Raw genomic sequence first — 16,146 nt, forward strand, 5'->3', positions numbered from 1 at the left:
TTCTATATCACTGATTGGCCGAATTAATGCTATTAAAATTAATATTTTACCTAAATTCATATATCTATTTCAGGCTTTACCTGTTTTTATTCCTAAGTCTTTCTTTGACTCTCCTGATTCAATTATATCTTCTTACATATGGAATAATAAACATCCTAGACTAAATAAAGTTCATCTTCAGAAGCTTAAAAAGAATGGAGGTTTAGCTTTACCTAACTTTAGATCTTACTACTGGGCAGTCAATATACGAAATCTTACATTTTGGCTATATTACATTAATCAAGAGGCTCGTCCAGTCTGGGTTTCTTCAGAAGCTAACTCTGTTTAAAAATTTTCTATTATTTCTCTGCTTGGTTCTTCACTCCCTATATCATTAAATAAATTAACAGATAATTTAGTAGTTAATCATGCTTTGAGGATTTGGTTACAATTTAGAAAATATTTTGGTTTATTGAGTTTTTCTCTGTCCAGACCCATTTTCTCTAATTATTTTTTTAAACCTTCTATGACTGATGTAGTTTTTAAACAGTGGGACAAATTAGGTATTACTTGTTTTCAGGATCTGTTTGTTGGAGGAAACCTTTCTTCCTTTGAACAATTATCTACCAAGTATAATTTACCAAAAACTCTTTTTTTTAGATATTTACAAATTAGAGATTTTCTTTGATCTCAATTACATTCTTTTCCTTTGAGTCCTGATAAAAATTTATTAGATGTAATTTTTAATTTGGAACCCTTTCAGGATGGCTCAATATCTAATAGTTATGGCAGATTACTAGGAATGAGTAATGTGCCAGTTGATAAAATTAAAAACGCTTGGGAACAAGATTTGCAAATGTCAATTTCTGAGGAAACTTGGAATGAAATTTTCAAGTCAGTTACTACTTCGTCATTGTGTGCTCGTCATTCTCCCCTTCAATTTAAAGTGGTCCATAGAGCTCACTTGTCTTAAGATAAACTATCCCGTTTTTATTCCGATATATCTCCTTACTGTGACAAATGTAATAACAGAGTGGCTTCTTTAATTCACATGTTCTGGACATGTCAGAGTCTTAAAAAATATTGGACAGAGGTCTTTCATACTTTTTCTGTACTTTTCAAAATAAATTTTAAAGTTAATCCTTTGACTGCACTATTTGGGATCGTTGGAGAAAAAGACATAACTTTGAAGGCTTCTGATTTACACATTCTGGCTTTTATTTCTCTTATAGCCAGGAGAGCTGTATTGCTTAAATGGAAGGAAGTTACTCCGCCTACTCATGCTCAATGGTTAGGGGATGTTATGTAATACCTGAATCTAGAGAAGATTCACTGTTCAGTTTTTGAATCTAACTTAGACTTTCAAACCTTGTGGGGACCTTTCTTGAATTATTTTCAAAATCTCTGATTTGGTGTCTAAAACGCAGATATTAGCTGACACTGTTACACTTTTTAAGGGTTTTTCCTTGTTTTTTCCATCAAACTGCTTCAGTTTTTGGTAGTGTGAGTAGATTTTTTTTATAATAAAATATTTCAATTTTTTTTCCTTTATTAACTATTATATGTGATTATTAATTGAGAGTATTGTGATCGTAAGTATGATTTAACACCATGTATTCAGTAGTATTTTTACTCTCTTTTTTGATGCATATATTCTGTATTTTTTTTCATGGATTTAATAAAAATATTGTAAAAGTACCCTCACAGAATCACACAGCAGTGATTCACTCTCGGGACCACAGGCTAGGGTTCTGCTGCCACCGGACATTGAAGGGCTGGACCCTGTGTGACAGCTTCCTCAAACACTTAACTGTTGAATGTTTAAGGTTGAAAGATTAGTGGCACTGATGTACTGTAAGGGAACATAGAATCATAGAGCAATACAGCATGGATACACATGTTGAATTGCTAGGTACAATTAGTATAGATAATGACATGTCCTGATTGAATTTGCAGGCTGTCATCAGGTAATGTACGGGTTCCATTTTTACAGACATCCTTACATTGATTTTGTCCCCAAGTCGGAAAATACACAAAACAGAATGGTAAAAGGGATACAGTAACCATATCTCCACAGAATTGTAATGAATGGCATCAAAACTGATAAGATAAAATTGATAAAGCAATTACTAAAAGTGGAGAGAGGGAAGTAGTTCCAACGCTCATAGGAACAAATGTGTGTAGGTACATCAGACTTTTGAATTTAACAATTTTATGGGAGCTCGTTTGTATGTAGGGGGTGTCCATAAGTCGGGTGTTCATAACCTGGGTACAGCCTGTACTGTATTTAGTGTGAATAAAGTATTTTTTAGGGGAAAATAACTCATCAATCTATTGATGAACCAGATTTACGGAACTAAGCCATCTATTTCTTAATCTCCAAACAAGATACAGAGTTGGCAAGAAGGGCAAGAAACCAGTCTTGAATGCAATACCTCTCATACTCTTAGGTCAACCCCAGGTGCTTCACAGCCAATTGCATACTTTTGAAATGAAGGGAAATGTAGCAACCAATTTGTACACAGCAGACTTCCAATAATGACATTGAAATATCACCCATGCTGCTGTCTTTGTGAGGAATAAACATTGCCCAATCCAGAATGGTTACAGCATGGAAGGAGGCCATTGGTCCTGTTGAGTCGATACCTGCTCGATATAAAAGCAGTCCAGCTGGTCTCACTCCTCTGCCCTCTCCCCATGGCTCTGCAAATTCTTTCCTTTTGGTGCTTATCCAATTCCCTTTCAAGCACTCCAATTAAATTTGGCCCTAATGGTACCCCAGTGCATTTCAGACCCTAACTACTTGCTATATGAAAGGAAGGTTTTTAATGCGTTTGCAAAGCACATTCATTCTCCGTCTGCTAGTACTTGACCCCTCTGCCGTCGGGCATAGTTTCCCTTCCTTTCGTCTGTCTATAGACTTCATAATTTTAAACACCTCTATAAGGTCCCCTTGCAATCTCCTTAGTTCCAAGGAGAGCAAACCATACTGTCCAGTCTATCCATATGACTAAAGTCCCTTCTCCCTGGAATAATTTTAATAAATTTCTTCTGCATCCCCTTCAAAGATTTTTGCGTCTTTTCTGAAGTGTGGCACCCAGAACGGAATACAATCCTCAGTCGTGGTCGAACCAGCATTTTATGAAGTCCAAAGCCACTAGAAAACTTCCCCGCCCCTCTCTGAATGGCATCAGCTTTATTTTTTTGCCGGAGATGCAGCCTAGCGTCTCGTCCAAAAGACAGCGCCTCCAATAATGCAGCACTCCCTCAGCGCTGCACTGGAATCCCGGCTGAGACTGTGCACACCAGTCTCTGAAGCCACTGTTCGGAAGCAAGTGAGCTACCCACCAAACACCATTCCCCTGCAATACACTTATTTAGGGCAATTGGACAATCCAAGTTAGATGCAATTAAGTGAATCAATCATCAATCAGCCGATAAAACACCAGCTTAGTATCAGGCGCAGTAATACAGTTGCAGCCACACCAACATGCATTCAAAGATCAAGGCAGAACAGAGTGCATTTCCAAACCATACAATGCAGCACTAACTTTGCAGTCTTCAGCCCATGTGTTAAGGTCCTAGCACCCTCTTTGGAACATCCTGCTCCGTAACCTGCAGCTTGTCCAAAACCCACACTCTCCTCCTGCCCTGTACCAAATCCTGCAGATCCATTACTCTTGCTGCCACTTCCTAACCTCCGACACGTTCAGAATCTCAGTCCTCGATCGCAAGGTGCTCCACTATCTGATCCCGTTCTCCCTGCCATCCCCTCCAGTTCTAAATCCTTTCCCCAAGACTGTTACTCCAATTCCAGCTCTGTGTGCACGTGCTTATTTCCCCACGTGGTAGCAGAGCCTTTGGGCATCAGAACCCACACCCTCCACCCCCACCACCACATGCTACTTACCTGATGCTATGTGGCTGTGGTGCTACTGTGAGCAAGTCTTTCATTGCAGCTGTGTATACTTGCACATATGACAGTAAACTCAACCAGACTTCCTCCCCAGACCTCCTTGCCTCAGCACCTTTGTTCCCACCTTTCAGAACCTCCGCAAAGCCCATCACTGATTTTGCTTTGGATTAATCCACCGGATCTCCCAGGCTGGACATTTCGTCTCATTGAAAATATTTGCCAAAATATTTGCCAAAATTTTGGCTTTTTTTAAAAAAAAGCACTAAAGGCACCGCACTTTGTAATTTAGTCTCTATTGTTAACTCCAATTTCTTTCATGGGTAACCTCCACCACAATGGAAAGACCATTTCCAAGTGAAGAGGTCACACATAAAATACTGACATTAAGGTGCACCTCGTAATCAGTACTAGGTTTTCATGACATTGCCTTTATTAAGTCAACTTAGAAAGGGTGACTTAGTCAGGTTTCATACACAAGTTGCAGGCCATTCCTGAGGTTTCAATCCAAGTACCAGGCTTAGGAATGAAAATTTCACACCTGTGTTGACTATTGGTTTTGCCTTCCAAGGTGCAGAAGAACAAGGGAAATGCAAAATCATACATTAAATACCATTACTAATTGTTATTTAAAGGCCAGTGAAAAGTCCAAATTGAAAAGGATGCAAGAAGAAAAATGAAAATGGAAGCAAGGAAATGCAAGAGAAATCCATCATGAAAAAAAAATTAGAAAACTTAGGAAAAGATTCCTGTGCATCCAGTAACAGGCCTTGAGGATTATTAAAGGGAGTGCCCATATACTTTTCGTGGTCTACCTACTGAACACACAGTGCCAGTGTATGACATGCCCATGGTTGTTATTTTAACGTATCAGTAACAGTAACTTCCAGGTTACAGGAGAACACCAATGTATAACCATGGGGGAAGCTGATGTAAAACAGATGCATTTTAAAACCGCATGTGAAAGGATTAAAATGGGAATATTGCCACAGCACTGGCCCTGTGGCCCTCAGTTGTAAATGAGTGCCATCTGGTCTGAAGTTGGGACAGAGCCCAGTTACACTGATTTTCCACGCCTTTTTCTATCCATCACAATTTCCTGTGGATTTTGAGCAATCATAAGACCAGAAGATGTAGACACAGGAGTAGGTCATACAGCACCTTCAGCCAGCTTTGCCATTCAATAAGATCATGGCTGATCTGGTGGCTCAAGTCCCCTCTCCCACCCAATCCCACTTCTTTCTTTTTCAATCTTTTTTATTAGTTTTCAAATTAATACAGATTGATATATAGCATCAATATTTATACACGTAATACAAAGAGATCAGGAGAACAATCATAGCATAGATAATCATAAAGAACAATAAAATATAAAAAAAACTGTAGATCCAACGATCTCTTAGTAAATGAATATAATATAAAAGAAAGGAAATAAAAAGATTTATTACGTAAATTTAAAAAAAAAACCAAATCAATAAGAAAAATTGTAAACAATATAAACTAAACAAAAAAATTCAAAACAAAACAAACAACAAAACAAAAAGAAAAAAAAATGGGCTAAAATTTCTCAGTAGAAACAGAGCAATATTATGTCGTCAACTCCGTTCCTCCAAGTTGGAAAGTTATTGAAAGGGGATCTACATCATTTGAAAATATTGAATAAATGGACTCCAAATACCTTCAAATTTAAGCGAAGGATCAACAGTACCACTCCTAATTTTTTCCAAGTTTAAACATGATATAGTTTGAGAAAACCATTGAAAAGTAGTAGGGGGTATTGGATCCTTCCATTTAAGCAAAATGGATTGTTTGGCCATTAATGTAATGCCCACTTCTTCTGATTCCCTCACCAACTGGCCATCCACAGTCCACTAAGGGTCAAGAAACCCAAAGATGTGCAATCCTAAATATGTGGCTCTTTTCCTTATCTCTTTCCTCCTATGATTGCCTCATACTCCAGCCTGAAGCAGCCTCCTTTCAACATTTCCCCTCTCTCAGAACCTTGTCCACCTCAAAGAAGTCACCCCTCATTCTCCTAAACTCCAGTATCAGCCAATCTTTCACAATCGCTCCTCATAGGACAACTCCCTTCAATCTAGTGAACACATTACGCTGACACCAAAGCAAGTATATCCTTTCTTTGGTGCAGGGATCAAAATTACAGCCAGTGTGCAGGAGTTGTCTCCTGATACCCCTGCCCCAAACTGAATAGGTGTCACACAATCTATTCTGCTAAACACCAAGGAAACCTGTGGTTTGAGCCAAGTCCTGCTACAGATGTGAAAGAGCTGGTTTAGGCTTTAGAAATATCGGCATCCCAGAAGCAACCAATCCACAGGCATCCAGAGAAAGCAATGGGATGGCTGTTTTTGAGAAGCAAACAGAAGCCACACAGCAGCCCACTTGCTCCACTCCTCTCCAATCACCTGTTCTCCCATCCCTGGTGTAGCTGCCTCCAAACAAAACACAGAAGCCCTTTCACCAAGATTTTAGACATTCCACCCCTTAAAGCTGTGTAGAGGTACTGCCACCTCCAATAATAGTTTCAGAATTAATCCTTAACAATCTTTCTGGAACCTTGCTTCAGCAGGAACCAGATCCATCTGACCCAGGAAGAGAAACATTCATAGTACAGACACTACAGTGAAATCACACTAAAATTAAAAGAATACACCTCCTTTCTGGGAACTGACCAGCCATTGTTAACAGTAAGGAACCATGAACATACTTTAGCAACAGCTTTTAGTCTTCTGGAAAAATTGAACTTTTTTAAAGAATTTTTAAAAGACAATATAGTGCTGTATTGTGCAAGCAAACGTTGGCATTTATTTATTTGCAACTGTGACTACACTCAGGCAGAAAAGTAATCTGTAATTAATTACAAACCAAGCATAAATAATCTCCAGTGGTTTGTTCAGTTTCATTTGTCTTATTTATCCTTAGGCTTCAGGCAGCACAGGTAAGGCCCACCCTGAGCAGTCCTCAAGTGTAAAAAGATTATCACTTAGCACGGGACTGGACTCAGATGTCAGTCAGACTACCTAAGGAGAGAGGGTCCAATCCCATGTGAGATCAATGAACCACTTAATATTTGTAACAATCCAGCAGAATTTTGCACTTTTTATTTTCTGTTCCTAGATTTACTACGTTCATTTCCCACAAACAGCCGCAAGGGGATTTGAAGTGCTAACCTCCATGACACAGGACAGCACAAAGACGCAGCCGGAAGAGCTGCAGCCTCACAGCTCCAGTGACCCAGGTACAATCCCAACCTCTGGTGCTGTCCGTGTGGAGTATGTATATTCTCCCTGTGGCCATGCAGATTCCCCCACCTGGACGCTCTGGTTTCCTCCTACATCCCAAAGACATGCGGACTGGTAGATTAATTGGCCACAGTAAATTGCCCCTAGTGCGTAGGTGAGTGGTAGAAGCTAGGGGGAGTTGGTGGGAATGTGAGGACAATGAAATGGGATTAAAGTAGTTTAAGTGTAAATGGGGGCTTGAAGGTTGGTACAGGTACAGCGAACCTGTTTCTGTGCCATATGTGTCTATGACAAACCATTTCCAAAATCACTACAAGACCATACCCACACTTTATGAAAGAACTTGCCAGGATTGCACTCTACATCCATTCATTGGCAGGACTCATTAGTAATAACTACTTGGTATTGCTTAGAATCTTAAAGCACAGAAACAGGCCATGCTAGTGTTTACACTTCATACAAATTTCCTCCCATCTTACTTTATCTTTTCAACATTACTGTCTAGGAATTGGGTTATTTTGCACACTGTACAATCCAATTTCAATGAGAAATGAAAGATAATTGAAAAAGAAATCAGTGAAGGTTTTCAATCCTGTCCTTTGTGCCCCTGATAAGCTAACATATGTAGGACAGCAGATATGCAGAGAGGTTTCCAACCTTGCTTCTGCACATTTTCAACTGTATCCTCCATGGGTCCCTGGCACAAAAGCAGGCCTTCACTGTGCATCTGAAGCTTGCATTTGTGAGACTTAAAGGGGACCTGCAAGAACAGGTCCCAACCAGTGTTTATATCTTTACTCGGGTAGGTTCCCTTTTAAGATAAGCACTCACCTGGCTCTCCTTCAGGAACCAAGTTGGACTGAACAGCATTTAGTTTCAGTTCAGGTGCACTGCGAGCTTTTACTCACAAAGGTTGACTTTATATTTTAAGTCTAGGTCATTCCAGTAGGACTAAAGGCTTTGGAGGATCCATTACCTCTGTAGTCTCCAGTACTACAGAACTCTGACTGACAACTTAAAGAACTGGTGTTCTGTTTTGTCTGATTTCCTCTTAACTCCTCAATGCGAAATGCAATATTATGGAATCAGAAAAGGAGGAAACTAAAGTGAGCGGACAGAATCACCAGGGAACACTTGACACAAGCCAGGTAATTTTTTTTTCAAAAAACGGCCTTTAAAATAATTACTGAAAATCACATGTTATTCAAGCATCTGAACGGTTCCAGGCACCACTTAAAGATCCGTGATGTTTTTAACCCATGAGGCATTAATTCTCTGTAGGATTTCTCAGTTTTTCATTTTAACTTTACATTATTAATTGCCTGGTGTCATTGTACATTACATATAGTTTGTCGTCATTTTACATTGTGTGTCCCAGTGCGTCTGTAGCCTCTGTGGAAGCTCTCAATCTCATTGCATTTTATTTCCTGCTCAGAAAACCGTTATACTTATTAACAACTAACAAACAAAACACTTAACATTACAGCTGACCCAGGAAGAAAATAGTCATGCACTTGGCTCAAAGGGACAGCTCTAGGCCATTCAGCCCCACAAGCCTGTTCTGATGTTCACTGAAACCGTGGCTGATATTCATTCTCAACTAAGACAATGTAAGTTGGAGACTTAACTCTTCTCTCCACCTTTGAATGTGCTTACTTCAGTGGGAAGAATGCCTTTGTTAGGAAAGCTACAAACCAAGTGAGGGATAATGGGATTGGTATTTTATTGCTGGCACAAATACAATGGGCCAAAGGACATGTTTCTATGCTGTATGACTCTGTGGCATTAGACAGAGTACTGAAACACACTGACGTGGTTCATCTCCTGGTACGGAGGGATTCATAGTTTTGGATGTCTTGCACTACTATACACTTTTAAACTGTCTCTTCCATCACTCTATGTGGTATAATGTTGTGAAGGTGAGGTGGTTAGGTAATAGAGTCCCCTGGAAAGCACTCCCCATTTCAAGGTAAAGAGCCTCCAACTGAACCTTGACAAAATATCCTTAAGTAACTAAAGCTCATGGTCCCCTGTAGAAAGGCAGCACATGGAAGAATGGGGCTATCAGGATTATTTGGAAATACAAGGATGAAAATAAGGCAAATAAATCATTTTTTTGTCAAAGAGAGAAACTAATTTCTGGAGGGATGAAAAGAAGAATACCAGCAGGGTTCAGTTGGCAACATTCATGTAAGAACGTAAGAAAATAGGAGCAGGAGTAGGCCACTTGGCTCTTCAAACCTACCCCACCATTCAACATGACCATGGTATATCTGCTCCAGGCCTTATCTCTTCTGTGCTAGTTCCCCATTGTCCTTAGTTCCCTGATCTTTCAAAAATGTATCTAACATATCACAGAACATGGCAGCAGCCCTATATACATTAGATCACTTGTGTAAGCTCTGTCCCTGACCTAGGAGAACTTTTCACCCCACAATAACAAAGGAAACACAATTAGATACTCAAAATTAAATACAGTCTCAAATTGATTCTTTTGCAAGATTTCTGAAGGAAAGTCAAAAAGTCAAAAGATTTGCCTCGAAAGATTTAAATTTCTTACAGTCATCCACTAACCATTCTAACAGAATCAATAATGCAGCTGTAATTGCAGTTTTGTCCTGAATAAAGTATTTTTTCATATTAGGATGCATTACTGTTCAGAAACAAAAATTAAACCGTTATTACATTGCAGGTTATCAAAGCTAAACAGCAAAACTGATTAATTCTTAAGCAGATATAAATGATCAACTTAATTGATCCACATAATTTATCAACATTTTGAAATTAATGCATCAACAGTTCCAACAGCTATGCAAGTGATTTTAATTTATGGGTCAGACAAGCACAATAAAACAGCAAGTTGGAAAAAAAATTTATAAAAGACTTTCCAAATAAGTAAAAGGAAATGTGATTCTGTTAAAGAATTAATATATCAACGAGTACATCCTTGATTAATTTAATTCAGTCAAATTGTATCAGACACACAAATAGATAATTTAACATTTTACTTATTATCTATGCATTAGGTAGGTAATGAATGATTTTATTGTCTGCTTAGATATGTTGCCAGGTATATTTTCTACAAAGACTAAACAGCAGTTTGTATTTCTTCTCCAATGTGCTGATGTTTCCTATGAAGACAACTCAAGAGTACTGCTAATCTCCAATGTCAGCGAGAGAATTCTTGATCGCAAAACGGAAGGATCTTTTTACTATGAGCAATCTTAAAAGGGACTTGTATAACACAATGCTATTCTGAAAAGACACTGAGCAGTCTTGTTTTACCGTGGTGCTTCTAGTAACAACAGATCAAAAAGTGCTTTGAGCAAGTCTGGGTTGAGTTGAAGTCCAGAAAAGCTGCAATGGTGAATAAAGGTTGGAGCGGATTCCAGGCAGTTACAAAGTGACAACCAAATGGCAGTGAGGCAGTTCAGGCACATGAATGCCAGGCCAGACTTATTGGAAATGACAATCAAAAATCCTGAATTAAACTTCAGAAAACACAGTGGGATCTCACAAACCCAGCAACCCTCCCTCTTAAAGATGCAGAGAGAGGAATGAAGAAATGAGCCAAAGGCCACTAAACAAAATAATATTCAAATATGGAGGATGTTTCCAACTTGATTTATGCTCTTCCGTTGTTTGACAAACCAGAGCAAAGGGAGCTTGAACCATTCCATGATCAGATTATAGAGTTAAAACACAGACATTATTGAGGTCAAGGTAGTGTTTTCATCAGTCACATCCACCTGATTCAAGCCTCTCACTCACCCAGAAAACCGTGCACAGGCAGTCTGACTTTCTGATGCAGTTTATTAAACATTGAACATATGGCCAGGAGTGAGCCAATAGCTGACAAATCTGCTCCTTGATTCCATGAGATTCTGCTGATTTGTGGCCTAACTCCATTTTCCCACTACTCTGAATAACTTTGGTTTGCAAAAATTTACAAAACTCAGAAGTAAAATTAACATTGACTGACCTATAATTACATCAACTGTCTATTTCCCTCCACAGATGCTGCCTAACCCACTGAGTTCCTCCAGCAGCTCTTTGTTTTTGCTCCAGATTCCAGCATCTTAAGTCTCTTGCGTCTCCTGATCATTAATTATCTTGTTTGGAGTACACTCCAAACTTCTTCACTCCAGAAAGACCTGACTCCAGTTTTCAAACAATTCATCCCCATGATCCTAAGTGCGCCAATCAATGGAAACAGGTTTTCACTCCATCCTTCCCCCCCCACCCAATATCACAAAATCTTTGATCATATTACCCCTCTACCAACCATATCAACTAAATTCTAATCAATTTTCACACTTGTTTCATATTCTCTTCCAACATAAGAGGCCAAGTGATGCATCGAGGCAATGCTGCCTCTGAGAATATTTCTATTAGTCCAAGCCCCCCTCCTTACTTCTCTCCAGCATATTCTCTCTCATGTGCCCCAACCATCCATCCCCCAAACAACTCTCCTGCCACACACTCACACTAGGGCCAATTTACAGTGGCCAATTAACATACTAGCATGCCTTTGAGATGTGGGAAGAAATCAGAATATGCAAACTCCACACAGGATCGAACACACATCACTGGAACTGAGCAGCAGCAATACCACCTGCTGCGCTAGTGTGCCTCCCTAATCTCACTCAGTAATTTAACCCTGGACACCAGCAATCATTTTGTATGTTTGCCCTGATCTCCCTCCAATACAACAGGCCTGACATTACTTGACTGCTGTGTAGCTGTAGTGTTCCTTCTAGCCATTTCTATTCTAGATATGGTGGCCAGTATTCCTTTTGAATTGTGTATTATATACTCTTAATGATGCTTTAATGATCTTTGCACATGAACCCCAAGTCTGTTTGGGCCTCTGGCTCTTCACCCTTTAGAAAGTATCCAGTTCTATCCTTCATAGGTTCAAAGTGGAAATCTTACCACTTTGAAATGCATTTGCTGTCATTTTACCCATTTGTTTAATCTATTACTATCTCTCTGTAGTTTACACCATTCACCACTGCACCTATCTTGGATCTGCATCTTTCGTTTCCATCTGCTAGGTTATGCCATGCCAAATGAAGTACAGGCTGTACCTTGGATAAGAATACCCGACTTATAGACACCCCCTACATGCAAACGAGCTCCCATAATATTATTAAATTCAGAAGTCCTACACATGTTCATATGTTTGTTCCTACGAACGGCAGAACTAGTTTCCTCTCTCCACCTTTAGTAATTGTTCTTTCTTATCAGTCTTGTGCTTTTGATGCCATTCGTTACAATACTGTGGAGCTACAGTTACAATATTGAGTGGTTTTGTGTATTTTCCAATTTATTAACAAAATCAGATTTTGGACGCTTGTAAAAACAGAACCCATTCGTTGCCTGGGGACAACCTGTACCTGCTATTCAGTCGATTTCCTCGCCAGTCTAATAATTTGCCCTCAGTTCCATGAGCTTTAACTCCAGATATCACTGTCTACTGAGACTCTATCAAATGCCCTCTGCAGTCTATGTGAACATCAATCTTTCCACTGTCTACTACTTTCAACACCTTTTCTAAAAGTCAATCAGATTTGTCAGTCATGGTCTACATTTTATGCATTCATGTTGGTTCTAGTCTGCTGAAAGTTAAACCAATCAGTCATTCTATTCTTAATTATAAATTCTAGTAATTATTTGATAAATATTTGACTAATTAGTCTATAATTCAATAGTTTCCTTCCCCCATTTTTCTTAAACAGAATAACATGCAATTTTCCAGTCTAAAGCAATAGCATCTGAATTAGGAGTTCTTAAAGATTTTAATTAGGCCACCTGCAATGTTCTCACCTACTTCACTTAAAACCCTAGATTGAAATGCATCTGGTTTTGGAATTAATGGCAATATGGTGCCAGTATTTTCTTCATTACTGTTATTTTGTTTGAGTTAATCTTGGCAAGTGCTCAGTATTACTTTCCTTGGGGTGTCTTCCCCCACTACATGTACTGATGCAATTTGTATTGATTTCAATATCTCTTGCAAATTATTTCATATACCCTTTTCATAGTCCTTAGACTTAGACTGTGTTCTTTACATGTCCCAGATTTTTTGCTTGGTTGTACGCTTTTCCTTTGGTCTTGTTTATCCCTTACCTCCTTAGCCATCTAAAGATGAGAGGAGGTGGCAAGTAGAACTCTTTCCTCTGTAGGTATATAAACGAGTGCTGTGTTACATTAAATTCTTTCTCCAACATCGCTTACCAGTCTTCTGTTATTTTAGCCATTAACAATCTCTTTGAATTCTTTCTTCCCTACATGTGGATTCTTAATCATTTTGCATTTCTCTTTGCTATTGAACTTTATCCTTCTGCAATCTCTAACAGAAAAAAATCACACAACTTTAGGCTGCTAATTAAGGTGGTCTCACTACATATTCATTATTAAATCTAATAAGGCTTGACCCCTCGTTGGTTCCGGGACATCGTGTTGCAGAAAACTATTCCGAGGGGGGCACAAGAAATTCTCTACCTTTCCAACTTGTGCTTAGCCCAAACCAAATAAAAGCTAAAATCCTCAAAACTTTGCTAGATGCACTGATACATTCCACCACTTTGCAGCTGGCACCAAGGACCACTACACAATCTTAAATCCTTTGCAATATCTTAATTCTACCCGTAAATGCCTCTTATTATAACCTTTCTCATCAATAAAGTAATTTCATGCTGAAACCCACAGCTACTGTTCCCTCTGTGTTCTGTGGTCCTTATAAACTGGAGATTTGCTCTCCAGTCCTTTAAAATCTTCCAGCGTACAACAGAAATGACGGGCATGCCATTTTTTTTAATTTGCACCAGCAATTCATTCAATTTGTTCCTTGCACCATGTGCATCTGTGTAAAGAAAGATTATTCGGGCCACACACCCAAATCTGTCCCCTTACTCTGATATATTCCTCTCACGTTCATTTCCCTCTTGGATTTACATTTTTAAAACGGATATCTGTAATTATCTGCATCAATAATTTCAAGCGAAAGACATCAATGAGAACACACTGGATTTTACGGTGTTTTTCATTTTTTATCCTGCTGCACCCCTGGGTTTATTAAACGATTTTGCAAAATTACTTTTAGGTGAATGTCCTCTAAGTGAGTGTCCCGTCCTAACCCTCGTTTCACACAGAATGAAGTTTAACTGATGAATCTGCTTTCCAGAAGAGCTACATCATTTCTTTTGTCTTGCCTGTGTGTATTTTTAAAATAAACACACGATGACCGCATCGCCACAGAGCCCCGTTTAAGAGGGTCTAGCCTCTTCGCTTACAGAACGCTCTTTCCAAAAGCAACTGTGAGTCACCTAATAAAGAATGCGGAACATTTATCCAGTATTTAAACCACCGTCTTTCATTCTTGGTATTGTTAGGAGAGCCTTGGGGCTAAAAGAGGCTGATTTTCGATCATTAGTGAAAGAAGTCTAAGTTACAATTTTTTTTCTGTTTTGCGCGCCCAGGCGTGGTGGTTATTTGTTGACTTTGATGTCAATTGAAATTGTGGTCTGGTAGATCGCATCATTGTGTCATACTGCCCGCTTATGAAATATTCCAAAACAAGCAATGAATAAGTTAATTCCCGTCGGGAAATGTTGGGAAAGTGACCCTTCCAAGAAGTATATGGGAGCAGGATGTTTGTTTGTTTAAGAGTTTAACTTATCTGGATGTGTCGAGCTGACTGGTTGGCTTGAAGAATGCGATGCTGAAAATTACTGCCATTCTCTGAATCCCGGTACCAGTTTGGTTAACTTCACCTTATTTCTCCTTCCTCTCGGGGGTATGTTACCGCCCCGCTTCGGAGCCGAACCGAACGGGACGAATGAAATGCCTAAAGAGAAAGGGAGGAATGGGGGCGGGGGAGTGTTCAGACACCCACCACCCCCCACAGCCCAGCTCTACCCGAAACCTGATTATCGGAGGTAACACAAGCATCTTCCATCAAGCCTTCCGAGTTCTGTCCCGGTCACAATCTGTCTTAAGTCCCAGCACACGTCTCCTCCTCAGTGTTCCTTCAGTCAGTTACCATTCCTTCTCTGATCATAAGACAAATATAATCAATGTCTGTGACTTCTGCGCTCGGTTCCCACTGGCTCCTGCCCCCTCCAACCCTAGAGATCTCTGTAACTTCTTGTCCTTTGCTATTTATCTGTGTCCCCTTGGAAGGTCGACAGGTGTCATCAGATGGCAGACTGACATTTGAAGTGTTGGATACATAATGAGTAAAAGAGGGGCAGACTGCGCAGAGCAAAGGGGAAGAAATGAGGAAAGGAAAACAAGAGTGGTTTTCTTTTTTTAAAAAAAAATGATGAAAAAAAACTGTCAGACTAAATGCACTTACCTTTGGTCCACTCGATCTCTGGGAGTAGGAGAGTGGTAGAGCCACGAACAACAGCATAAAGTATGAGAGGACGATAATAGAAAACTTTCTGAACATTTTTTTTAAAGTTCGCACAAGCCCTTCTGTGTAATGTCAATCAGATTCCCAGGCTCGGAATCCCTTGTTGGGGATTTACCAACGCTGCCAGTGTTCGAGACTAGTTTTCTCGGTTTTCTGAGCACGCCAAAAATGTGTTAAGCAACCACTCATCTGGTCTTTTCTTTCCCCCACCCCCTGCGGTGAAATCTCTTAAACGTGCCCGCTCCTGGTAATAAAGCGCACAAACTTCCATGCGGTTCCCGTTATAGGCACCTTCATCCCAGGCAGAATGACACACGGGGGTGACTGGCAGCGCCGTCCACCAATCACACGTGTCGTGGGCGATCCGGTTTCCAACAGAGGCATTAAAGTGAGCCAATCAGCGTATAGGCAGGCGGGACTTCCTTATAATTTCATGAATAGGTTATTTCCAATTGCAAGAAAAATAACAAATGATCCATCAACATAACAAATCACTTGGAATGCCGTATTAGTCGCGTTACTGTTTCAGTCTCGATACAGTGTTTTACTGCAATTTATGCAATTGCAGT

General features: G+C 39.6%; 1 protein-coding gene across 5 annotated transcripts in view; it reads right to left on the reverse strand.

Moving 5' to 3' along the window:
• Positions 1 to 15,886, reverse strand: part of smoc1 (SPARC related modular calcium binding 1) — a 230,342-nt gene extending 214,456 nt beyond the window's left edge. For 4 of the 5 annotated variants that reach the window (XM_052016879.1, XM_052016864.1, XM_052016854.1 and 1 more), the window contains exon 1: positions 15,518 to 15,869. In XM_052016879.1, coding sequence (XP_051872839.1) covers positions 15,518 to 15,613 — 96 coding nt within the window. In that variant the 5' untranslated portion in view covers positions 15,614 to 15,869. Of the gene's footprint in view, positions 1 to 15,517 lie in introns of all 5 variants that reach the window. The other variant, XM_052016872.1, reaches the window with a different exon arrangement.
• Between the last annotated feature and the right edge of the window lie 260 nt (positions 15,887 to 16,146).

Source organism: Pristis pectinata, chromosome 1 (genome assembly GCF_009764475.1).
Source record: "Pristis pectinata isolate sPriPec2 chromosome 1, sPriPec2.1.pri, whole genome shotgun sequence".
Taxonomy (NCBI): domain Eukaryota; kingdom Metazoa; phylum Chordata; class Chondrichthyes; order Rhinopristiformes; family Pristidae; genus Pristis; species Pristis pectinata.